Source organism: Vidua macroura, chromosome 14 (genome assembly GCF_024509145.1).
Source record: "Vidua macroura isolate BioBank_ID:100142 chromosome 14, ASM2450914v1, whole genome shotgun sequence".
NCBI lineage: Eukaryota > Metazoa > Chordata > Aves > Passeriformes > Viduidae > Vidua > Vidua macroura.
In genome coordinates this window covers 12,488,406-12,513,229 of record NC_071584.1, presented here as the reverse complement: position 1 = coordinate 12,513,229, position 24,824 = coordinate 12,488,406, and the positions used below count along the sequence as shown (strand labels likewise).

Genomic DNA, 24,824 nt, shown 5'->3' with positions numbered 1-24,824 from the left:
GGCCGGCGCGGGGCGGCCCCTCCCGGCGCGGGCCGGGCCCGGCGCGTTACAAAACCGCCTGGTTTTGTAACAACCTGCGGGCGCTGCCCAATGAGCGCCGCCGCCGCCGTCACGTGCCCGCCTTTATATAAGCGGCGGCGACGGCGCGGGGCGCTCCCGGCGCGGGGCGGCAGCACCACCATGGGCCGGCGGGGCCGCGCCGCGCCCGCGCCTCCCGGCGTCCCGCGCCGCCCGCCGCGCTAGAGCCGCCGCCATGGGCTCGCACCTGCCGCCGCGCCCCGAGCCCCAGCTGGTGCTGCAGCTGGCGGCCGGGGCTCTGCAGGCGCAGAACTTGGAGGCGCCGGGCGGCGGCCTGGGGCCCGAGTGGCAGGTGCTGCTCGGGCGGGCGGACGCGCTGGCCTTCGGCGGGCGGCTGCACGAGGCGCTGCCGCTGTACCAGCTGGCGTCCCGCCACCAGCAGCTGCGCGCCGAGCAGCTGGAGAAGCTGGTGGAGTGCCTGGCGCAGAGCGTCCGGATCAAAGAGGGACTGCCCGCCGCCGGGCAGCCCGCGGCACCCCGCGAGTGGGACGTCTTCAGGTGCCGCAAATGCCAGGGCTTCCTCTTCGAGCCCGTTTCCTTGCCTTGCGGACACACGTTCTGCAAAAAGTGCCTGGAGAGGGACCGGGCGCCCGAACCGCGCTGCGTCCTGTGCAAGGAGGCGGGCGGCGCGGCGGCCGGGCAGCTCCTGCGGGTCAATGTCATCCTCAGCAACCTGCTGACCAAGTGGTTCCCCTGCCAAGTGAAGGCTTCGCAGCTCCGGCACGAAGGGAACCTCCTCTACAAGGAGAAGAAGCTCCAAGCCGCCCTGCAGAAGTACAACGAAGCGGTCAGCCTAGGTAAGGGCTCCCTCTCCCCGATGCTGGTCCCCGGCTCCGTGCCGGGGGAGAGATAACTTTCCACCGGCCGGGGCTCGCTGCCGGCCTCTCCGGCGCCTCGGGTCCCGCCGAGCCCTGGGCTCGGCCGGGGATACCCCGGTGTCCGGGAATGTGCCGGGGCCGCACTCCCGCTCGCCGCCGGCTGCCGGGGCCGGGTTCTGGGGCGGGCGTCCGGAGAGCCCTGGAGGGGGAACCCCAGGGAGGGGTCTCGGCTCTTCGGCCCGCGGTGAAACTGGGTCAGGAGAGCAGCGGTTGCGTAAGCCCGAGCCTGCGGTCCGGCTGGGCTCCCCCCGGCCGGCGCCGTTGTGTAACCGGCGGAGCCCGGGGGGAGCGGAGCGCCGCGCCCTGGGCATCCCGCCGCGCCCCGGGAAGGGCTCTGGGCGCGGGGGATCCCCGCCGACCACCCCCGTGCGCGGAGCAGCCGCTCGCAGCCGAGCGCGGAGGCAGCGCCGGGCATGCGGGTCCGGGCGGCGGGCGCGTCCCGCACCCCCGGCCGGCCCGGCCCCGCGCTCCCTCCCCATCGCCGCGAAGCGCCTGCGGGGCTGCGCAGGGAGAACTCTTTTCATGCAGTTTGAGGAAAAGTGACTCACGCTGCAAGTACTACGTAGAAGTTAAAGGCACGGAATTATAGGGAAGCGCTTTTCTCAAATGAAAGTGCTCCGAAGAAAAGTGCCCAGCCCTCCCGCAGCACACGGTGTGTCTCAATGCTGCAGAGGGTGTGACTCGGTGATCATTGTAACGCTAGCTGATTCTTCATGCTGTCCCTTATTTTCCTGTGTTTTGAGCTGTGGCATGAAAAGACCCTTATTTGTCACTGAAAAACTTGGATGCTACCAATTTTGAAACTCCTCCCTACAGTATGATAGCATTCCTCCTGTTATCTTAAAAGCCTCCTGTATGTCTCTACCAACCATCTGATCCTCAGTCAGTGCTGGTAATTTATTGTGTGAGTGTCTCAGCATTTATTTATGCAATGTTCTCTGCAGTTATATAAGACATAGCTGGCATTTTGTCTGGAGTTGCCCAAAGAGGTTTCCAGACTTAATTTAGTACATAGTTATTTAAAAACTGAATGTTTTGTGGGTTTGTGCAACTTGGAAGCACCAACATGTGTTTAAAAAAAATAAAAATTAAGGAATAAAGCTTATGTAACTTATTTATTTTTAACTAATCAACCACTTTTTCTATTTGCTACAGCTCCAAATGACCACTTGCTATATAGCAACCGGTCCCAGATTAACTCCACTTTGAAAGCTTGTGAAGATGCGTTGCACGATGCAGAAACAGCGTGCAGGCTCCAGCCATACTGGTTGAAAGTAAGTTCTGACTCCAGTTGTACTTTTCTAAAACCTTGATAGTGCCCTGAAATGGTTACAATGGTCAGACAGTGGAATCTGAGGGAGGCTCTAAGTCCTGTAACTTCTTGGACTCCTGTAATTTACAGACATTTAACCATTATATTCTTGAGCTTCCTGGGGTGAAGAAAGAGAGTGCTAGTCCTGGAGAATGAGCTATGGCTCCTATCTTTGGCTTGGATGAATATAAATTTTGTGAACTCTCTAAAAATTGAATGCTAAGGACAAAATGACTGTTTGGAAGTAGATGTTTCCAATATCAGCTGGGCTCAGGTGCTGTGAGAATCATACTTGCATGAGTGGAAGAATATCCTGTTTATGCTTGTAGTTTTCAGGACTGTTGTGTTTAGAATCCCAGGCACTGGTGGTGTCTAGGTGTAAGACATGGTTATAGTGATTTTTCCTGTCTAGTTTTTCCTTCTTCAGAAAGATCTTTTGTACTTTCATCGTGGTTTTATTGCATACTCTCTTGACAAAAGCTGCAGCTGTGGATGTGTTTCCTTGCAGGGTCACCTAAGGAAAGGACAAGCATTAGCTAATCTGGGGAAAACAGAAGAAGCTTTAAGGGAGTTTCTATTCTGCCTTGCTCTAGATACTGGGAACAAGACAGCCAAGTCTGAGGCACAAAAGGTGAGTTCCCTAAATCATCTGGAACTGCACAATGGTTTTCAGGGGCCTCTCATAAAGGAGGATACATTTTTTTTTCTTTTTCCTCTCTCTCATTACTGCAGAGAGCTGGATGGAGATACAAATCCAGACTGTTGTTCACATTTGAGTCGTGTATTGCTGATCTGAAGATAGCAGGAAAATATACTCAGCAGCCATTCAGTGGAAACAGTTACAGTGTTAGCATCAAAAAATTTGAAGGAAAACTGAATTGTTAATAATTGCCCCCCACAGACTATTGTGATTCTCAATTTTCTAATTGATTCCTAGCCTGGCAATCTGTTCCCAGTGCTGGAGTGCAGAAGAGGGGGAGTTGCTATTGAATGATGTATCAGGCCAGTGACTGGCAGAGCACAACACGCAGCACTCATCAAACTCCACTTGGGAGCAGCAGCTTTCTTCCTACTGCCAGTCATGCTGCCCAAGTGTCAGTGTGTGCAGGAGGTGTGAAATAAGAAGTAGTCAATAAAAGAAGAGCAGTTTTAAAATAGTTTTTTAGGGTTGCTAATAATTAATGCTAAATAAGCAAAAAAAAATGGATCTGCAGTGAGGCTTCTTTCAGATGCAACCTACAATGTGTGTGAATTCTTATATGGCTTTTGTGAATACTGCTGTTCTTCCCACCCCTCAAATCTCTGATATCCTGTGAATCAGTATTTTGACATTTGATAATTTTTTGTTGTTTTTGTCATAGTTAAAAGGCTCAGTGTTGCAGTGATTACTTATGGCAATAAAAATACAATAGTTTTATTTTCCTCTATGGCAGTGTATTTGTGCCATTCTCAATCACTGGTGGGATAGGAACATTAGGATTTCTATATTTTGTAGCACATAAGGCTTTCTAAGCACAGTAGAATTCTTACAGTAAAACTCTATTCACAAAAGTAAGAGTATAACCTGAATGGTTGTAGTGAAATCAAATTTCTATCTCATTTTATATATGGCTGAGATTTCAGCCTCTGAGGATTTTTTTGTCACTGATGTTTGAGGGTTTTGTTTACTTTTTTCCCCAGTGGGTTCCATGCAGTCTTTCATTGTCATTATGTCATGGTTTGTGCTCACAGTCATGCTGGAAGACTTTCTGTGCACTAGAGCAAAAAGACCAGAAACAAACAGATATGTCTCTAAATTCTGACTCCAAATAGCTGTTTCCAAGACATTTAATTTCTGAGCAGTGGGGTTCTGAGAAAAACTAGACTTCTTATGACTGAAAGAATTACTTGTGCACTCATCAGACACAGAGTTCATCCATGATGCAATATTTTACTGGGTCAGTTCCAAGGCTGTTCATATAACAGTGACATACTATGTTTTACCAAATTCTTTGGGTGCAGTTGTGATGTTCTGCTTGTACTAACTGTCTGCCTGTGTTAGTTTGGACATAGTGTGATCCTGTGAAATCCTTTTTGGCTTTAAATAGAAATCTCAGCTGTCATGTGGCTTCCTCAGGCATCAGCAGGATCACCTCAGTAGTATGTTGAAATTAGTTTTTGAAGTGTGAATCTTCTATTCAGGTCTGTTTCTTTCCTTAAATATTCATCTGATAATCTATGCCATACAAGAGGCTTCAAGCTGCTACTTGAAACAGATTCACTTATTTTCTTAGAGCAAATAAAAAAATGGCATTTTTCTACTGCCTACCTTTTTTCTAGTCTCACATAATTGAATTAAAAATAGCTACAGTTTACAATATCAGACACATTTACCCAACTGATCTTGGATTAAGCCTGTGAGATGAGTGCTTTCTGTACTAGTAAACTCCACTGAAAGATGATGCAGCAAAAAAAAAAAAAAAAAAAAAAACAAACCAAAAACATTTAAGAAAGATGTTAATAATTTCTGGTGAGCCCTGAACTGCAGGACAAACAGGACAAGGGCATGTGTGTGTCACATCACAGAGAATGGTTAATAACTCTGTGGGCTTGTTTAACTCTGCAAATGTTTCTTGCTGTCTGTTTGGCCTGTGTTGCATTCGCTCTTGCACTTCTTGTTCCTACCCTACTTTAAAGGGCTCTTTAAATCGTTTTAATAAAATCCTGGATGCTTCTTTTAGCTATTCCCTTACTTGCTTTTTCATTTAGAGGTTGCAAGGAAGGAACTAAGCAGTGAAGTGTTCTGTTTTATATCACAGCTTCTACTTAGTTTGTTTTCACTCATCCCGGGAAATGCTCAGGAACACTTACCCGATATCCTGCAGCTGTTGTCACATCACTCTAGATTAAAGGGGAATCTCCTAAATTCAGTGGGATCTGGAGGCACCAGCCATAACCTACAAAGGTTGCTCAAGGTAAAGATCAAGTCTGATGTGTGGTTCTTAATTTGTTGTGTGTTTTGTGTTCACATTGGGAAGCCTTCTGTCCTTTTTGCCTCTGGGAGATAGGAGGATACATTTTCTCAAAATTTTATTCAGTTTCAGAACATACAAAACAGTGTTAACTTACTGTTGTCTCCTTATTTGGCTTTTTTCTTTAATAGAAGTCCTCTGTTCTGATAAATTTTATGTCAGAATTGCGTGGGTTCTACTCCTGTAATTGTCTTTAGGTCTTTCAAGTAGTTGGTAGTTGAAAGGGGCTTCTGTAGATTGGATTTAGATACCCTCAAAAGCTGTGAAATGCTAAAATCTAGAGCTTCAACTTGAGCTATAGCTGGTGATGCCAGTAACAAAGTCATTCTATACTCAGTCTGTGCAATACTTAGAGGCTATTGTAGAGCTACATAAGATATGTTAGCTACTTCATAACTTTGGTTTTGCAGCTGTAGCTTTGTAAAGGGCTGCAGAAATTTACATTCATAGGTTGGTAAGGATCACTTCTGCTTCACTGGGACCTGAACTTTGGGATGGGGTTTGCATATATTGTATATTTAGGAGAAAACGTGGCTAGTCCTTACAAAGAGAGGTGGAGGTTTTGAGCTGCCTTGTTGAGACTGATAAGAAACAATCAGTGACATTGCACCATGGAAAGGCTGTTAGGATATTCTGACAAGAAACCCTTTTGCATGACTTTCACAAAGCCATTCAAGGGACAGTTTACTCATCTTTCTGCATGTTACACATCACAATCCACAGTGTCTGTTTTTGGGTCCATGCAGGGAGGTGATGGTACAAAGCTGATGGGTGATGTCCTGTGCAGTGGCTGCTCACAGGATGTCCTGTGGCCATAGCAGGATAAACCCTGAATGGTTTATCCTCTGAGAAAGGAATCTGCCTTGCAAGAGGAAGCTCTGGACATTTTCTCTCTCATAAATTTTTTTTGTGTTTTTACTGCTTCCTTAAAATAAACTGAATTGTTTTGGTTTTTCTGTTGGTTGATACCATCACCATGATGCAAGCAATATGCATTTTCCTATAGTTCAGTGATAACAATATATTTAACATGAGATCTAGCCACATTTCTGCCTGAATCCAGTTTCACAACCTTTGAATTTTAAAGCCACACAAATGGTCTAAAAACCCTCAGTGGTGGGGAGGGGAAATCAAGTTTCTTGTTTGTTTGCTTTTTGGGATTTAAGTTTTTTTAATTAGGATTAGCAAATCTCAAACCCTTGCTTCTTGACCTGCAATGTCCTTCCTGGTGATCTATAATATTAAAGATTTTTGACAGGTTGAGTTTTTTCCTTACCAAGTTGTTGGAAGATTGGTCTAATGTCAGTCCTCTTTTCACACAGGTCAATGTGGAACAGAAAAAGGGTTTTTCCATTCAAGAGGAACCAAATGTAACTACTTCTGGTAGTTTGAGGAAATCTATACAAATTACAGAGAGCAGAAAGGACTGCTCAGAGGAGGAGAACAAATTCACCTCCTTGCCAGAGTCTACTTTTCTCCTCTCTGAGAAATGCAGCCTCCTGAAAAGGAAGTGCTGCTCAGAGGAGATGCGAAATGCTGAGGTGCCCTGCAAACTGATGAAGAAAGGTATGTTTAATTATAGGACAGGTTCCGTGGCATGCCACCCGTGTCTTCAGACAAAGAGGGACCAAATTACACTTTATCTTTTATATTTTCCCTTTTGCCTAATCAAGGCATGCATGTTGTGGAAGCTTTACTGTGTGTAGAGAGAAAAAGGCTAAATAGGGGCAAAGAAGGTTGGGTCATGTGCTTTTCTCAGCAGAGCTCTCAGTCTTTTAAAGAACATCAGTGTTGCACATGGTCTTAGCATTTTCTATAATAATTTTAAAAGCTTAAAAGTACAAACTCTATTTGTTCTTGGTATCTGGCCTTGTTTTCATGCTGTGGGATGTATTTACAATGGTACGAGAGAAGAATTTGTCTCAGTTTAGATTTTCAGTACTAACAAAAAGTGTTTTGACATTGATTGCCAATGCAAGGCTGGATTGATCCCTCTGTAAGTGGGTATAATGTGACCAAAATTAAGGGGAGATGTGCTGGTTTGTGCCAAGGCTGAATTTGAAAATTTGCCTGGAAATGAGCTTCATGGTTCAGTAAGTTGCAAGTATATACAACAGACATTTAAATATCAGATGCTAGTGTAAATACATGAGGTGTTTGCATGGTTCTGCTCAATTACATTTATTTTTTCTTTTTATTGATAGACATAGTTGATATTAGGGAAAATAGTACTGGACAACATATTCCATTTGAAGTTGTGGATCCATCAGATTTGGACTGCTCCCTGTGTATGAGGTGTGTTCTTTTCTCACAGATATCTATAGCTTTTCAGCTGTACCTTCAGCCCTTTTATGACCTAGAGATTTTCTAGCTTACTTGGTACTTATTTTTGCCTGTGACATGAAATTAGCTTTTAGTGTGATTGCTACTCCAGTGATGCATTTCTAGACCTTTGGCTCTGGGCACTGTTGATGAATGGGGACTCTTTGATCTTCTCTGGGCTGGTGATGGCTTTGGAAAGGGCACACAAAGTCACATGGGGGTTAAGTGTGTTAGTGAAGGTGTCTGAAAGATTTGCTCTCATCACTGACACCCACCCAGCCACTGACACAGTGCACAAACCTGGGGATTTGTGGAGCTGTTTGTCAGAAAAGCACAAAATACCTAAAGGGATCCCATCCCATGAGTTTGCATGTGAAGTACTGTGTTGCTGCTATTGCAACAGGAGGATCTTGCAAGTAAGCAAGAGTATGTTTTAACTCTCTCTTGCTTAAGAGATGTGTTCCTCACTTTACTGAGGCAGTCACTCCATTTGCTTGAAGATTTCTTCTTCCAGTTAAACAACAGTTGTTCTTGGGAACAGCAATGGCTTAGTAAAACAAGTAGGAGTTGTCAACTGCATTTATTTTACTACTTGTTTTGTACAAAACATTTTCACTGTGTCAAATACATTATGTGGAGGGTTTTTAGTGACTTAGAAATATTGGGAAGGTGTTTCACTTGCTGCAGTGGGTATTGCTTAGGTTGTTTGGTTTTTTTAATTACCCAGATTTATCTATAATTCATGTTGGGGTTAGTTTTGCACAATATTTTTTAATTCTTAAATAGCAGATAGCCTCTTTAGGGATTTACTTCTGAAGGCCTGTGTTTTGAGAAATCTGGATTTTTGTTGTTTGTATACAGAAGAGGAGGCTTCAATTTGTTTCAGACAAACTGAGTTTGAGGACCAACTGCTGTATTGTCTGATTTACATCTGCTTGGAATAAATCAGATCTGCCCCCTCTCTCTCTGCCTGTCTACAGCTGAAATATGTTCCAAACGTTTGTGCAGCTGTCAAAACACTCAATAGTGCAAAGAGCAAAACTTTCCTCTAGCAGAAAGCCACACAATTAGTCTTAGATGGTTTAGTGATGCTGCTTGTTTATCATTGTGTCCACAAAGCATTTTTCAGATGTTTTAAATAAAATTAATTCATCCTACTTTCTCATCTTCTATGTTAAATCAGAAACAGCCAGACAACAATACATTTGTAAAGGAATTAGCTCAAGGATTACTGTTTCCCTTATAGAATAGAGGATGGTGTAAGTTCTGTGCCTGGAATTGTAGTCCCAAATGCAGGCCTTGCCTTCAGAAGGATGTTAGCTTTGTAACATCACTGCACAAGGAGGGCTTGTGCTCAGGAAAGCTCTCCTAAGATCTTTCTGGTTATTTATGCAGACCCATTATAATTACTTCCTGACATGTTCTTCAGAAGCACCTGAGATGCTCTGGACTAATTACCTAGTAACCTACTGCCCTGTTCACAATTAACTGCAGGAGCTGTTATTAACCTGTTTGTCTGATGGAGTGGCAAAAATGTTATTGACCTACCTTTGCTCCAGCAGCAAGCAGAAAACACAAAGTAGTCAAAGCAAGGTACTAGTGAGAAAAGAAGAAGCATTATTCCACAGCATCTTAGTTTCTGTGTTGGAGTACTCAAAATAGTGTCATGACAAGTCTTGGTGTGTAGTGTTTCTTTCTGCAAGTCATGGAGCTTGTCCAGGTCCTCTTACAGTTGCTAGGAAAAGCTGCTGCTGCTTTTGTTGGAGCTAGGGCAGACTCAGGAATCTTAACAGGAGTATCTTGTCTTTATGCTACATTTCAGATGAAGTCAGTCCCTACCAAATAATTATGTATGCAATGCAGTGCTTACTGGAAAACAGGGTAGAATTCAGTGTTTCACGTAGTTTAAGTGAGGTTTCTATTCATGAAACAGTTAACAAGTGTTTTCAATTACACCATCAAGTTGCAATAAGATAGGTGTGGCATTTTAGATACTATTTCATGTGTTCCATTGCTTAAATGTCAATGTTTTTAGTAACTAATGACATTTAATGAGTTCTCTATGGCAGTCTTGTTAAAAGCCAATTGCATTCTTAAATACTCATCTTGTCAAAGATGCTAATTAACATGGGTTTACATATTTTAACTTCCACATGTTTAACAAAACACAGTGTACTGTTTTGATAAACTAATACTTTTAAGAAAAAATGTTAATTCACTTAAATGATGAGAGTAGTATTTAAGACCTTAAAATGTTTAGACAGTATGTTATAAAATACAGTATATTCCAGACAATTTAGTTTCTAGATTTGAATTGTTTCTATTTAAAAAAAAAACCTTCTGTATTATTTATATCTTCTTATGGTCTTTATTGACAAGGAAACATGACTTTGCAATATTACATAATAAGGAAAAAATCTTTACATGAAAATAAGTGTCATAGAGGTCCTTGAAATGGGTAAAGAAGAGGTACCATGATACTTTGAAGACCTGGCCTTATATATTTAAATATTCTTCCAGATAAAACATGAACCTCCTGTCACTCATTTTCCAGAAAAGCAGTCCCTTGAAGGTTAAAAACTCTATTAAAAAAAAATACCTATTAGAGCTGGCAATAATAGAATCATGCCAAGTCCCTGTTTATTGTAATTACTCATGTGGGCTATTACTGCAAATGGGTATTTTGTGCTTAGCTGTACACATACAAATAGTCGCAAAAATTCAGTAATAGTTGTGCAAGTATTGCTCAATTTCATTAGTGAAGTCAGATGATCCAACTTCTGGGTCTGTTTGTTGCTCACACAGAGGAAAATGAAATGCTGGCTTGTTGGAAGCTTGTGCGATATTGTCCCTCATGTTCACTGAAGTCAGAGTTCATGGGCTGCCTTTCATGTTGGCTGGCAATAACAAAGTCTTTAGGCTGAATAAATACAAAAGTTGGTTGAGGAAATGAAAAGCAAGAAGTGACTTTACCCCTGTAGTTACTGACTAGTAAGTTAAGTAGTTAAGTAGTTAAGTTAGTGAATGAATTCAGCTTTTTTTTGGTAGCAACCTTTTGCTTTTACTTTAGTACATGATATTGTTGTCTTTTTGCTCTTGGATTTTCCAATCTAGGCTCTTCTATGAACCTGTCACTACACCTTGTGGGCACACCTTCTGTCTCAAATGTCTGGAGAGATGCCTGGATCACAACCCAAAATGTCCCCTGTGCAAGGAAGGGCTCTCAGAGGTAATACTTGGATTTTTTCAGTGTAAGTTCAAGTACAAGTGATAGGAACCACTTCACCTTCAGACAGCCTTGGTATTTCCCAACACAAAATTATATAACTCAGGAAGAATGTGACTTTTAAAATGCTCTTCTGAGTTGCCAAGCATGGCTAGTCTCTGTTCAAACCTTAGGACCAGGCCTGTACTTAAGAAATCTGTAGGTGATTTTTGCTTTCCAGATTTCCTAAGTGAATGTCTGTAACACAGGGAATAGTTAAAAAAACAACTCTTCAGTGGCAAGTTTGACAGATGATAGAATCACAGACATCAGAAAATGGGGTGATGCCCTTTGCACAGGCACCATACTCTGTGAAGTGCTGGATGTTCCTAACTGCTTGTGGGTGTTCTTACTGCAGTGCTTGGCTATGAGGAAATACTGTAAAACAGTGCTAATGGAGGAGCTAATAGCCAGATATCTTCCAGAAGAACTCACTGAAAGGAGAAAGATTTATGAAGAGGAAATAGCAGAGCTTTCCAAGTACGTAATCCATTTATGTAAAATCCCATCTCTAATTCTGCTGCTGTTGGCTGTGAGTGGCTCTGGCTGCTGTGGAGCACGAGCTGAGATGCTGATGGAGCTTCCTTCTCTGTACCATGTGATTTCAGAGAACAGGGTCCAGGGGAAACTGTGCTTGAGTGAGCATAAAAACTAGACACTGTACTAAAGAATAAAGAGAAGTAGAAGAAATCCAGAAGGTTGCTTTATAAACAAAGTACAAAGCAATGTGTCTGCTTTCAGTGGGCCTCTATGAAAGGTGCAGAGTGAGAAGTAGTCTGACAGGATGGGGTTTGGAATATACTGGATAGGGAAGAAATGGGATTAAGGGAAATAAAAGAAATAAAAGTAGTAGTAGAGATCCAGGAATGCTTTCACAAGCAAATCCAGAATGCTTAATGAAATATTTGTCTGCTATTAAGTGGTATATAATTTTCTAGATTATTTAGTCAGTTAAGGGGAAAATAATTTTAGCTTTTACCATTCCAGTAAGAATGGAATTAAGCTTTTAACAATAATTTAAACTTTCTTTATTCCATTAAGAATTTTATTCTAAAGATGCTATAATTTCTATTTAAAGATGTCATAATTTTAAACAATATGAGACTTGTATCAGTAGTTTGGTAAAACGTCATATCTGATTTTTCCTTTCCTTCTTACAGCCTAAATAAGAATGTTCCCATATTTGTGTGCACAATGGCTTATCCTACAGTCCCATGTCCTTTGCACATCTTTGAGCCCTGCTACCGGCTGATGATCCGGAGGTGCATGGAGACTGGCACCAAGCAGTTTGGGATGTGCATCAGCGACCCTGTCAAAGGGTGAGTGAAGAGCTTGGACCATGTGAGGTACCCACTTAGTCTGGAGCCAGTGGAGAGGTGCAGAAAGGTCCATGGCTGTAATACCTGTGGTAGTTTTCCAGTAGAGAAAGTTTCTCCCTGATCATGCAGGTTAAAGACAGTGAGAAGACAGAAGTTTCTCTCTTGAGCACTTGGATTCTAATGTGATGATCTGTTCTCTCAAAATGCTCATAACTGAATGTGTGTAACATGTGTGACTGAGCTGCAGACCTCCTGTGATACATGAAAAGAAAGTGTATCTTTCTCCTGCTTTTAAATCTGCTGTCTTGGCACAAGAAATCAAAATGGCAGTAAGGTGTGTTCTTGGGCTAAATTTCGTTAAATTATGGGATATGTTTATCCTTTATATATTTCTAGTGGAGGCTGCAGAAGTAAAGCAGGCCCTTCACAAGGACTGGCTGAGCATTTACATTGAGCCATTTACAGTCAGTCTTTGGTAATTTGGCTTCAGTGTTTGACTCTCTGTTTAGCTTTTCTTCCTTCTTTTTATGCTGTAAACTTATGGGTTTGCATACTCTGTGAAAAGTATGATTGGCAGAAAATACCCACCTGCAAAGTAAAATCTGCTGAAATTGTGCAAAAACTTCTTTCTTCATAGATTTCCTAGTCCTTCCATAATGCTCATATTCTGAATTACACTTGTCCTTCTGTACAAATTGACTGAACATATTAGGATTATGGAGAAAGTTTGCTTCTGATCTGTGTATCTTTTTGTTTCATAAGATGCTTCCTGTATTCCAAAACACCCAGTTAGCATTAATCAGATTAGACAGTCTGAATCTTCCTGATAGTCTTGCAAACAATTGTGGAATAATTTGAACTACAGCAGGTCAGTGCTATGAACAATAGAAATGAGCTGACATTGGTAAATACCTTTGTGGTAGGGACTGGCTGTATGGCAGCTCTGTGGAACTCAGGGTGGAGAGAATAAGATTTGTTTACTTGCTTTTGTTCTGATTTCAATAGGTTTGCAGATTATGGCTGCATTCTGGAGATAAGAAATGTTGAATTCTTTGCTGATGGTCGCTCTGTTGTAGACAGCATTGGCAAGAGGAGATTTAAGGTGATCCAGCACAGCCAGCGCGATGGATATAATACAGCAGATATTGAGTACATTGAGGATCAAAAGGTAGATTTAGAAATGTTTCATTTAAACTGTATTACATGTGAAATTCTAAGCATGTATTTAGTGAGTTTTTTTGGTTTGTTTTTTTTTTTTTTTAGAAGCATGTTCTAAGCATGTTTTTAGTGAGTTTTTTTTGGTAGCAGTTTCTAATAAAACAAATTTGTGGTATTTAATAACTGCTCATGGTTAAGGTGGGACACATACTAGTTAGCACAAGCATGCACACACACTGCCCATGTACTGAAGAGTGCTTCTGGTCTTTATCAGAGGACCAGACTAAGTGAATCCAGGATGAGATCTTACTGCTCTTGTAGACAGAATAACTGCAGTTTAGAAGAGGGTGGAGGGGGAACATTACACCATTTGTATGGAAGCCAGTTTAAAAATCCCCACTCAGGTAAGAAGCAGCAGAATTGGGTGCACCACAACCTTCAAAATTGCTTGCATTAATTCTTAAGAGCTTTTGGTATGTAATGGGACAATAAAATGTCTACTCTGAGGATCTACTGATTTTTTTTTTTTAAAGCTTTGCACAATCTTTTTTTCCTGTTTTTGTGCAATATTTGTGTAAAGCTTTTTTCATGCAACAATCCAGAAGCTGCCAATTCTACAAATAGATATTTTTGATTAGAATACAGGCAAAGTGAAGAATTTGGATAGGGGAGGGTCATCAGAAGGGGAAGTACCAAATGAGCTCTCACTAGTCCAGAACTCTTTTGGCATGTTTTTTTCTCTTTTCCTTTCCCCTATCCAACCCTGAAAATCCTGTGCCTTCCCCAACATGCAGACTGCACTAACAGTAACCTTGCCCCTCTCATTTCTCATTCCAGGTGCAAGGACAAGAGTATGCTGCATTACTTGTTCTCCATGACTCTGTCTATGATCAGGCCTATACGTGGTTTAACTCCCTCAAGCAAGCGCTCAAAAGTAGAATTCTCAGTCATTTTGGTCCAATGCCAGCCAAGGATCCTGACCCACAGGTACCCACAATCAGTGGCTTATGTAACTTTTAGAGACAGAAATAGCAGGGATATCCGATAAGCTGGCAGGCATTGTGTTTTAAGATGAAAATATGAATACTCTGCATTTACCCCATGTAAGCTGAGTCTCTAAATTCTGTTGCCACACACCAGTGGTAGCACAGTTGGAAAGAAAGAGTTCATATTTAATGTTGATAACTTTGAGACTATTTATCTCACTGCATTAATCCCAGGAGACTGAACTGCCTTTTTGCCTGCTCTACTTCCCCAGTTAAATGACTGAGAGTAAACAGGCAACTGGAAACTTTTTACTTTTGTTAAAGGACTGCAAATGGTGGGGCCCTAAAATAACAGAATATAACAGCAAGAGCTAAATGTGAGGTAGTGCTATAAAGTACGGAGAAGGAATCCCGAAGATCTGGGTCAGTAATAACATGGGAAGAAAATAGACTGAAAACAAACCAGAAGTTAGTAGCAACTAACAATTTATAAATTGTTTTTTTTAACAATTTAAATTTATAAATTTAAATTTATAAATTGTTAGTTGTAAATTTATAACTATATGTTTATAGTTATATAACTATTATATATATTATATATATAATATATAATATAACTATATTATATAAACAGTATGTTTATAGTTATAAAATTATAGTTGTAAATTTATATGTTTATAGTTATAAATTTATAGTTGTACATTTATAACTATATGTTTATAGTTATAAATTTATAAATTGGTAGTAGTAACTAACAATTGCTAGTAATAGAAATGCCTTTAACATCCTATTTTTAGGAAAGGTGCCACTTGTTTGTAACCTGTTTCAGGCCAACCAGTAGTCACAAGCCATTAGGCTGGCAATGAAATGATCTACTTGCTGCATTGCTATCAAAACCTGTCTTTTCAGAGCTAAATCCTCAAAACCAGGACCTTACCAGCTGTATGAATCCTGACTTCTAATTTATTTTTTCCCCCCCAACTGCAGGCGAACCCCAATGGGCCAGCCTGGTGCTGGTGGGTCCTGGCTGTGCTCCCCCTGGAGAACAGAGCTCAGCTGCCCTTCCTCGCCATGAAGTCCCTCAAAGACCGCCTGAACGGCATCAGACGCGTCCTGACGTTCATGTCGCGAGCGAGGTCGCGGTGATGGTGAGGAGCAGAGCTGGGGCGGCTCCCGCAGTCCTTGACTGCAGACTGCCTCTTGTAACTTCATCTAACTGCAATAATGTCTTACAGATTTGAGTGTCAGGATGTTTCCAGCCTGAATTTCAAAGAGGATGACTTATAAAAGAGCAGGGGATGTTTATGGATACTTCAATAGTTTCCATTTGGAACTGAGACGAGTATTCAATCACTGCACTGCTAAATTAATAACAAATGTGATAGAACAAAAAGTGATCTTGTTTGCCATAAACCTTTTAAAAATCTTAAGGGTTTTTTTAATTTATTTTATTTTTATTTTTTAGTGGATAAAGGATAAACTGTGCAGTTTAATGTGAAGCAGAAATAATAAGGTTAATGCATTATTTCAGTGAACTGCAAAGTCTTTTATTCAAATGGTTCAGGTTTTATATAGCATTGTGTAAAATAATGTTCACAACTTCTGTTTGATAATTTATTTTTGCACTATGATTTTTTTTGTTTCAAAATGTATATTATTTATGTGTTCATTCACTAAAGGAAAGTGAGCTGCTCTATTTATAGTGTTTTTACCCTGTATTTATGACTGGGGGCAAAAATGATGATTTTTGCAGTGCACAAGCAACTGCTTTGATGATTTTTTCAGTTATTTGTGTTCAAATACTTTGAATGTTTTTCTACTCATCCCCAGTTCTGCTGTAGCTTAAGAACGCCCCCAAAACATCCTGCCTTGAAGTCTTTGAATACACAGATTGTCTGAGTTAATTCAAGCACAGCTGTTGAAGGTTCATCCTATGCTTGTGGCAAGGTTCCTGATACAACCAAACAGTCAAGCACCTGCTTAAGCATGAGTTTATGTGCTTGAGTAAATTCAAGTGCTGATGGTTGATGTCAGTGGGAATTGACCATAGTGGTGACAGAAGGATCTAACCCCTAATATTTCACAGAACAGAATAACTTGAAGTTGAATTTATATCTGAACTCTTTCTTGCAAAAATGGACAATGGCTACAAACAACTGCGAAGAAAGAGCTGCAATATATGGAAAGTGGCTTATCCTAGAGAAAACTGGAAGTACTGGTGTCATTTCATTGTAGGTTAATACATAGATTTTTTTTTTTTCCCATCAACTCTTGTTGCTGTTAATATGAGTTTTATTTCTTTTAATTGTTTGGTGGGATTTGGCTTTGGAGTGTGTGTATGGGAGGGGGAGGGGGGAGTTATTTTGAACTGTAGGACTCAGAGGGTAGATTGTCACATAAGAAGGAATATGTTGTAATAAATGCTATTTATTTCACTCCAATCTTCAGGTTTCTGTTAGCTTCAAATCTCTACCCAGCCTTTGCTTTTCTCTTAAGAGATTGGGTAGTGTTGCTAAAAATAGTTATCTCCCAAGGAAGGCAAGTGAATTTTAGCATGATTACTTCTAGCTATAAAGCAGGTAAAAATAGGGCAGAAATGAGAACAGGAAGTGTCTTGGTTTTGTTGTTGTTGTTTTTTTTTTGTTTTTTTTTTAATCAACAGTTCATATACTTGTTTTACTGCTTGTATTGCTTACAGTGTACCACTTTCTGGGACTGCTCCCTCCATCTGATTTTGACTTTCACTGATTTCAGTGTGAGCAAAACTGGGCCTTTTATTCTAAGCTACTGTTTTCTTTTTCAGTGGCAAAAACTAGAATGAAGTGAGAATGTTATGGAATGCTATAAATTTCTTTGGGTTTTTTATACAGGATAGCACTGCCATTTCATGCCTTTATGAAAAAAATGCAGTAGAATTTAATGTAATTTTTCTGCATGTTTTTCCATTATCTCATCAGAAATATTTGTTAGTTAAAAGTAGTTTCCATAAAGCTACCTTTGTTCCCCTTTTGTTAAATTCTGTTGACATTTTTAATAAGGGTACCAAAGAAACAAATGGAAGACAAGCATGTTTCACCCTTGTGGTGCACATGGACTCTGTATCCTGTTTGCATTGAGCTGCTTTGGAAATGCTGTAACTTCCTTCCATACTGCTGGATTGCTGCACTTCCTCCACGAGTGGTATTTGGTATGCTGAAAACAATGTATAAAAACACCTACATGTTCTGAACAGTACCAAGTGATGGTGGCTGATATTTGCTATGACATTTTGTGTTCATAAGTCAACAAAGTGATTTCTACTTGTTTGGAAGTGAAGCTGCATTAAATGCAATTCTTCCACAAACCATTATGTACTGTTGCAGAGCATAAGTGTTTCATATTGCTCCCACAGGAAAAAAAGCTTCCACTTTTGTTACTCCTATCTGTGAGAAAAGGAGCTTAAATAGCTAATTTAATCTGTTTTCTCACTGATGTAATTATTTTTTTATCCTGCACGCTATGTCTCCTACATACTCATTCTGCCTAATTTGTTGTTTTAGAGAAGATGTCATGGAAAGAATCCTTGATTTTAAAGATGAATATTGTCTTTTCTGTTAGCCTTGAGTAAAGCTGCCAGAATTTCCAAGCAGAGACTTGTGTACATGCCCTGCATCGTGAACACCCAGTGCATTTGTTGCAGCCTGGAAACACTGGACCTACTGCATGTAATGCAAACAGGTGATCTGCATATGCACAACAAATCAAAATTCCATCTGTACAGGTACAGTAGCATTCTTGCTGGGGCTGCTCTATGGCCACACGTCCTAGATTAATGGCTCAAGCCTGCAAATTCCATTAGAAATGAAAATCAATACTGAGAAAGATATATGCTAGAGAACACAAACCTGTCCAGGAAAAACTGGACAAGGAATACCCTTAGCCTTCATTATGTTGAGATGGTAAAGTTTCAGTAGCGATGTTTAAAATAAAAAAATCTAGGTTTGCTACACTACCACTGATTTTTTTTCAGTTGCATAAATAAGTACAAGGATGTAAATGCAACATTTATCACAGGCATGAATAAACAGCTGAACAGATTTAAAAATACCTTCAGTTTAATTATAGAAATAGCATTGATCAGATACAACACTAATTGGGGGAATATTTTATTTAAGCTGCTCACATTTTTCTAGACACCAAACCCAGTTTTATAACCAGTCTTGCTCATCTGCTAAAAACAAAAAGTCCAACAGACCAAATCATGATTCAAACTTGCATTTCCTGTGTGGTCTGAAGTATTGATTAATCATTGTGGGGGCATAGGTAATGCATAGGCTGCTTAGACAGTAGTTCAGTAGTTTTAAAATTAAATGATAAAATGGTGTGATAGGCCTTTATGCTAAGTCTTAAGTGATATTCTGGTGTTAGCTGTAAAAGTTCCTCTTGCTTTTTTTCTGTAATTCCTCGAAGTGCTGCTATCTTCCATGACAATGTAGCAATAAGAGATAGCAGCTGTCAGACGTGTGGCTCGCCTGTCCTTCTGTCCTGCACGACTGCTCACTGCCAGAACACCTCAACCATGGATTTATTAGTCCAAAGATTGTTTTAATCTAAAAAAAAAAAAGTGGATTTGGATGTAGCAGGTCTGTCTTAATCTGTGCTGTAGAGAAAGAGCTTCCTAGCGTTGAGTTCTGGTTTAGATGGTCTTTTCACAGAATCCCAGGTTGGAAGGGACCTCAAGGATCAGCTGGTCCAACTTTTCTTGGCAAAAGCATGGTCTAGACAAGGTGGTCCAGCAGGCTGTCCAGCCAAATCTTACAAGTGTCCAATGTCGGGAAATCCAACACTTCCCTGGGAAGATTACTCCAATGGCTGATTGTTCTCATTGTGAAAATGTTTATTTTTAATGATTTCTACTTGGTGCTGAAGTTTTACTGGTGTTTAAATTAATGACAGGAGTTGTATTTAAATGCAATGTTTAGGAATGGAGAACATGTTCACAAACACTTATTTAAAAAAGGAAGTTAATTTTAACTATAGGGGTTTTGTACATAAAAACCCCATGGACCTATATGCACTTAGGGTAGTGCTCCCCATTTCCCCCAAGTCCTACATCAGATGAACACAATCCCTCTTTTCAACCCCTGCTTAGTTCTCATTTAATTCATAACTGAAACTGTAACTAGTGCAGCATGTAGTTTAGGAGCTGGGTTCATTTCCAAAGCCCAGTAAATCACTGAAAGTCTTATGGCAATAGCAAAATGGTAGTTTGAAGAAAGTCACTCTCTTGAAACACTTTGCTAAATAAATATTGTCTGAAAGAAGAAAGAAACTAATCTGCTTAGACAGGATTAAAATGGTGGGTAATAAAAACCTGAACTATTACATTGACTTACTCATCCAGGTATCATGTGAAGTGCTTACTGATGTTGGATTTTCATAAGGTCTAAAGTAACCCTCACATAGAAGTGCCTGTATTCTGTTATTGCCATTCTTGAGCTTTTTAATAGTCATAGCCATATATTTTATAAATATAAAACATATGCAGCTTTTAATCTTTACATTCAGTTTGCAGAACAAAGGTTTACAGAGCAGAAGTGTAGCAAAAACAATGTAATAGCTTCTATAATTCCCTGATAAGGAACGGAGAAGTAAAAAAATGAGGAGCAGAAGACTATCTGTGTAAGATGTCTTAATTTGGAACCATATACTTGTCCAATTTAATTACATCAAGCTATGTGGTTACAAGAGTGCCAGAAATATATCTATCAAGCCATTTTAAATAAAATGTTTTGTGGACTTGTATATTCCATTTGTTTGTAAAACATCCTTTTGTGCACTGTAATGAACTTGAAATGAAACTTAAGTTATACTCTCATATCACTGGGCAGAATACTGTTCAGCTACCTCTACATAAGTTTGAAGTAATTTGTTTTTTTTCCAGATTTGTTTGCATTGTCATATAAAATATATTTTAAAAAATCATAGTCCAAAGAACCTGTATGTGTTTGTAGATGTACTTATAACTATGTTGTACCAACAAAGTCTGTGTGGAGAGTTGTTTCCTAATTAAAATTTTTGTCTTCTTTACTCTTTGGCTTGCATAACAACTACAGAGGCAAACAGATATTACACAGGAGCTGCTTTTTGCAGGTGTTTTAGATAAAGGAACAAAGAACAACTCCTATATCCTGCAGTCACACTCCTATATTCTGAAGTCAAGAAGTTAAACCATAGAAATTAAGCTGTTCAAATGTCAGATGTTGTAAAAGAGGACAGCAGGCGCTGCTGGTTTTTTGGGGGGATTTTTGGGCTTGGCTTTATTTCTCCTCCTCTCTTCCTTTGTTGCTGTGGTAAAGTAAAAAGGATGGGAGCTGAAGAAGGCCTGGCTCACTGCACCACCCTGCACTTCTGTGGGCTTTGGTTCCTCTGCTGCATTACTATTTGCTTTACAGGTTGCTGTGATTTAAACCTATGACCAGGATACCTTTTCATTTACTGTCTCAGGCACGGGTGCATCCCAGCCACCTTTAAACTGTGTCTGTGTGGTGATGGAAGGATTGTTTTCAGTGATGAGCACTTCAGAAGTTCCACAGGGCTATCAAACCCAACTTCACAGAGAAAGCTAGAGAACACCTTTATTCATAAACCTAAGAGTTTCTTCTACAAAAAATATGAAGATTTGAACATTTTTTGCAAGTTTTACATATGTATGGGCTGCTTCATTTGCCTTGTCATTTAAGCAAGTTGTGGCATGCTTGTGACTTGCTGTCTAAGCCCCAGCCACTGCTGGGGTCAGAGGTTGCCTTGCTGGCCTCTTATGTAAGCTTGTTCAGGCTCTGCATTTCCTTTAGAATCCAGGGCATAGGCTAAGGTGAGCCTACAACTCATTATGTCAAGGCCTCTGTTATCTACAACAAAATATATTTGTGTCTGATCCGAGGAAGTTTTGGTTGAAGTGCATCTTCATCAGGAAATAGTAAATAGTCAAAACTGGACCTTTTCTTGGGAGCATGTTGATTTAAACTATTGTTTTGAAGTCATAACTTTAGTTTTGAAAGCTTTAAGAGTGGTTATAAAAAAGGGGTTTAGATGCAATATGAAACAGAATTTAACCCAAATATAGGATAGCAAAATATTTCCCAACTACTTTCTCACTATGTCCTCGTTTTATAACTGTACCTACACAGATTGATTCAAATGGTATTTGAAATATGCTAAAGTCATCCACACTTACATAAGGCTTCATATTAAAATGATCATTAGCAATTTTGGATGATTTTCATCCTGCAAAGCAGTTAAAGGAAAGCCACTGCTTCCAGTCAGCCTTTGCTCCCAGTTCCCTGACACAAGAGCCTGTGCTGACTTTGCTGTGCATGGGATCAGGACCCTGTGCCATACTGGGCAAAGGGACATGGGACCTGGCTGGGACCTGCCACAGCTTCCAAATGCTGTCAGTAACATGCTTTTAATCTGTAAATGAGATGCCACGAAATCCTGGAACTTCTCTTAATGTGCCATGGTTCTCTGTGTGACTGGGTGAAAGGTACAATGGCAACAGTTTTTAACTTCCAAAGAGCTGCTAACTTCTTAATTTCAACAGTTCTTTAGCCTCTACTGTAGGAATTATGGATTGCCTGGTCTTTGCTCCATGCTACTCACAACCAAGGATAAGGTAAGGAATGCCACCTGTCAGCCTCTAAGCCATATGTACAGGTGAAAGAAGACTACAAACTGCTTTACTAAACTATTGTAGGGCTAGGATGGGTTTTTAAAGGTCTTCCGGATTTTCAAACAGGCTTTTATCATCAATCACTAATACCAAGTTCTCTAAAACCTACACAACAGAAGAACTGGCTAAGTCATGCTTACTAGACAAGAGTAATGTTATATTTTAACTACACAGAAAAATTGTATATTGATACCAAAAATTAATATACAGAGGCTACTAGAAAACTGATGGAAAGGACAAGCTTTGCTATGAAGACCAGCCTTCAGCTGACACATACTAAGTACTTTACTTCTCAGGACAGGATCATTTTCAAGTTGCTAAAGCCCAAAAATCACTGGCTGGAAGAATCTATATAATGAAAGTATGCACATGCTGTCAATACCTGTTTTATGCCAGTGTAACATCTTTTGTTTCAGTAGATCTGCTCTTGATTTATAATTCCATATAAATGAAAGTAGAATTAAGCTATTTATGTAAGAGACATTTATATAACTGACTTATGCTGTATTATGTGATGGCAAAAAAACCAAGCACGTCTCTTTTGTGTTTTCTATGAGCTACAGAAAGATTTTGTAGAAGTAATGCTAGCAATAAACAGTTTTCTCTAGGAGACATGAGAAATTCATTCTCATCCACAGGGAGGTTTTATCATGAGTAGAATACAGGGTAATAGATGATACGATAATGTGGAAGGATTTTAGCAAGTCTGCAGACAGTCTAGAAAATGTGAAAGCTGCACATCACAATTTAGACTGCAAATCAGTTCAACAAAGCAATTGTTATTCAGGCTCTTCCTTGGATGAGTCAATGATTTGTACTGTGACTATTAGTACTGAATGTACCATCTAAAATTCATTTTGAAAGATTACTGAAGCATTAATGATATTAAAATTGGTTCTACAAGTATGTTTTTATCAATGAGAAGTCCAAACACTATCAAGGCTAAAGAGCATAACACAGGGATTTTCAGCATAGTGGAATTAGGGTTTTTTTTTTTCACATGCTTTTACATTGTTTTTACTCCTTAGTGAACAATGACTATATAACATTTAGGAAATCAGGGTCAGTAGAGTAAATGCTTCTGTAGCAATGTGGCAGACACACCTTTCATAACTCATAAAGTCACTACTGGAAAGGCACAACTGGGTCACAGAAGTGCATGGTGGGATGCTGCTTTCCAGTTATGCAACCAGGGTAACTAAAGGTTAGAGCAAGTACTTGAATAACGAGCTTTTTGCCAGAAAGAGTGGAACAGAAAAACAGTGTTTTTAAATGCTGGCTTCTGAGCAGCAGCCGCCTAACGTGTCTCGTTAGGAGTCATCAAACCGAAATAGAACCGGATGCGTCAGAACTTTGAAGAATGGCAGTTCAACATCCCAAAAGAAAAATACATCTGCTTGTATTCCAAAAGCAGATTCTACCGGTTCTCTCTTTCCCACAGATGATACTAGAGACATTTGCAGCATGCTGCTCCACTTTTTCTCCTGGCTCACTGTAACTGGCTTTATCACTCATCTTTTTACTTTCTCCATCATCCAGCAACATTTCCTGCTTTAAAGAATTCCACAGTTTGCCCCGTTCTCTTTCCTCCTTCTATGCGTATTTTGCTGGATTACTTCTAATAAACATAATTAGTGCAGAATTCTTACCTAACTTCTGACAGAGGAAAGAAGAGAGGAAGGAAATTGTGTTTCCACACTACAATTTTCCAGGGTTTGGAAGGCTAGGACCATAGCCCAAGGGCACATATTATGACATAACCAGCAACTAACTCCCATCAGGTTCAGGGATATTAGTTACAAAAACCAAAGGCCATTGCAAAGAGACTAAAAACAGTGGTCTTTTAATCACAATTACATGTGCTGTTACAGCTGCACACCAGATAAATATATTAATCAAAATGACCTCATTTTAGGCATGCGTAGCAGTGTATTATATAACCATGTTAAGTATGCTATTTTATTTTCCTCCCGCCAAGGAGAAATGGTATTTGTCTCACAAGAGTTCCAAATAAGTCTGGTTATAAAGTGATGGGGAAAAGAACAGGAGGGAGAGACAAAAGTGAGAGCATTAATAAGCAAAATGACTCATTTCCCAAGTGCAGAGGTGATGTTACACTCCACTTCTATCTCACAAGCTCTGTAGGAAACTAATGTTGTCATCAGCAGTCTCACCATTCCTAACATGCCCAGTATTTCTCAGGATGGGAAAAACAGATGTGTGACAAGGATGGACACTAGATCTTTTGAGACCTCATTGGTTCACAGCATTCCTGATTTGTTTTCAAAGCTGTTTTTGAATGCTGCCTCCACAAACAAGGATTTTGCAGAATCTCCGTCACTCTTTTTGTTGCTCACTTCTTTGGTGAAAAGTGACATTCAATTAATTCTTTTCTAGTGCTACTAATGATGCTTTAAACAAGCTCAAAAGCACCCTTAAAAGTAGAATACATCCCCCCACACACAACAAGGCTGAGGCTTGTCTAGATTCATACTGCACTACAGAAAAAAGGACCAAGAGGCGTACATTTTTGCAATATAAGATCACTCAGCCAGAGAACTCTGATAAGTGCTGAAAATGTGAAAAACAAATGGCAGGGTATGCATTTCCCATTTGCTCAATACACACACATAAAAGAAACACTGTGTAGGCTTCACTGCAGCATACCAGTGCGTCCAAAACTCAAAGGTTAGTTACATAAATGATAAGGCGTGGGCTTAAATGCTTCATTCAGCTTGTTAATTACTTGCTTTGTGGCCTGAGCCAATGTTCTGAAGCAGGTTC

The 24,824-nt window shown here is 40.2% G+C and overlaps 1 protein-coding gene across 7 annotated transcripts; it reads left to right on the top strand.

Annotated features, from left to right (window-relative positions):
- The first annotated feature begins 244 nt into the window (after positions 1–244).
- LONRF3 (LON peptidase N-terminal domain and ring finger 3) lies at positions 245–20,398 on the top strand. Of its 7 annotated transcripts, none has more exons than XM_053989870.1 (13): positions 245–875; positions 2,112–2,230; positions 2,777–2,899; positions 5,067–5,222; positions 6,602–6,845; positions 7,484–7,574; positions 10,716–10,830; positions 11,225–11,346; positions 12,027–12,185; positions 13,191–13,353; positions 14,181–14,330; positions 15,317–15,477; positions 17,927–20,398. In XM_053989870.1, the coding sequence occupies exons 1-12, from the start codon at positions 254–256 to the stop codon at positions 15,473–15,475; spliced, it is 2,223 nt and encodes a 740-aa protein (XP_053845845.1). In that variant the 5' UTR covers positions 245–253; the 3' UTR covers positions 15,476–15,477; positions 17,927–20,398. The 7 variants fall into 7 exon arrangements, 6 of the variants coding, with proteins under 6 accessions (XP_053845845.1, XP_053845844.1, XP_053845846.1 ...); XM_053989869.1 differs by having other exon boundaries at positions 15,565–20,398; XR_008439313.1 differs by lacking the exon at positions 13,191–13,353.
- The last annotated feature ends 4,426 nt before the right edge of the window (positions 20,399–24,824 follow it).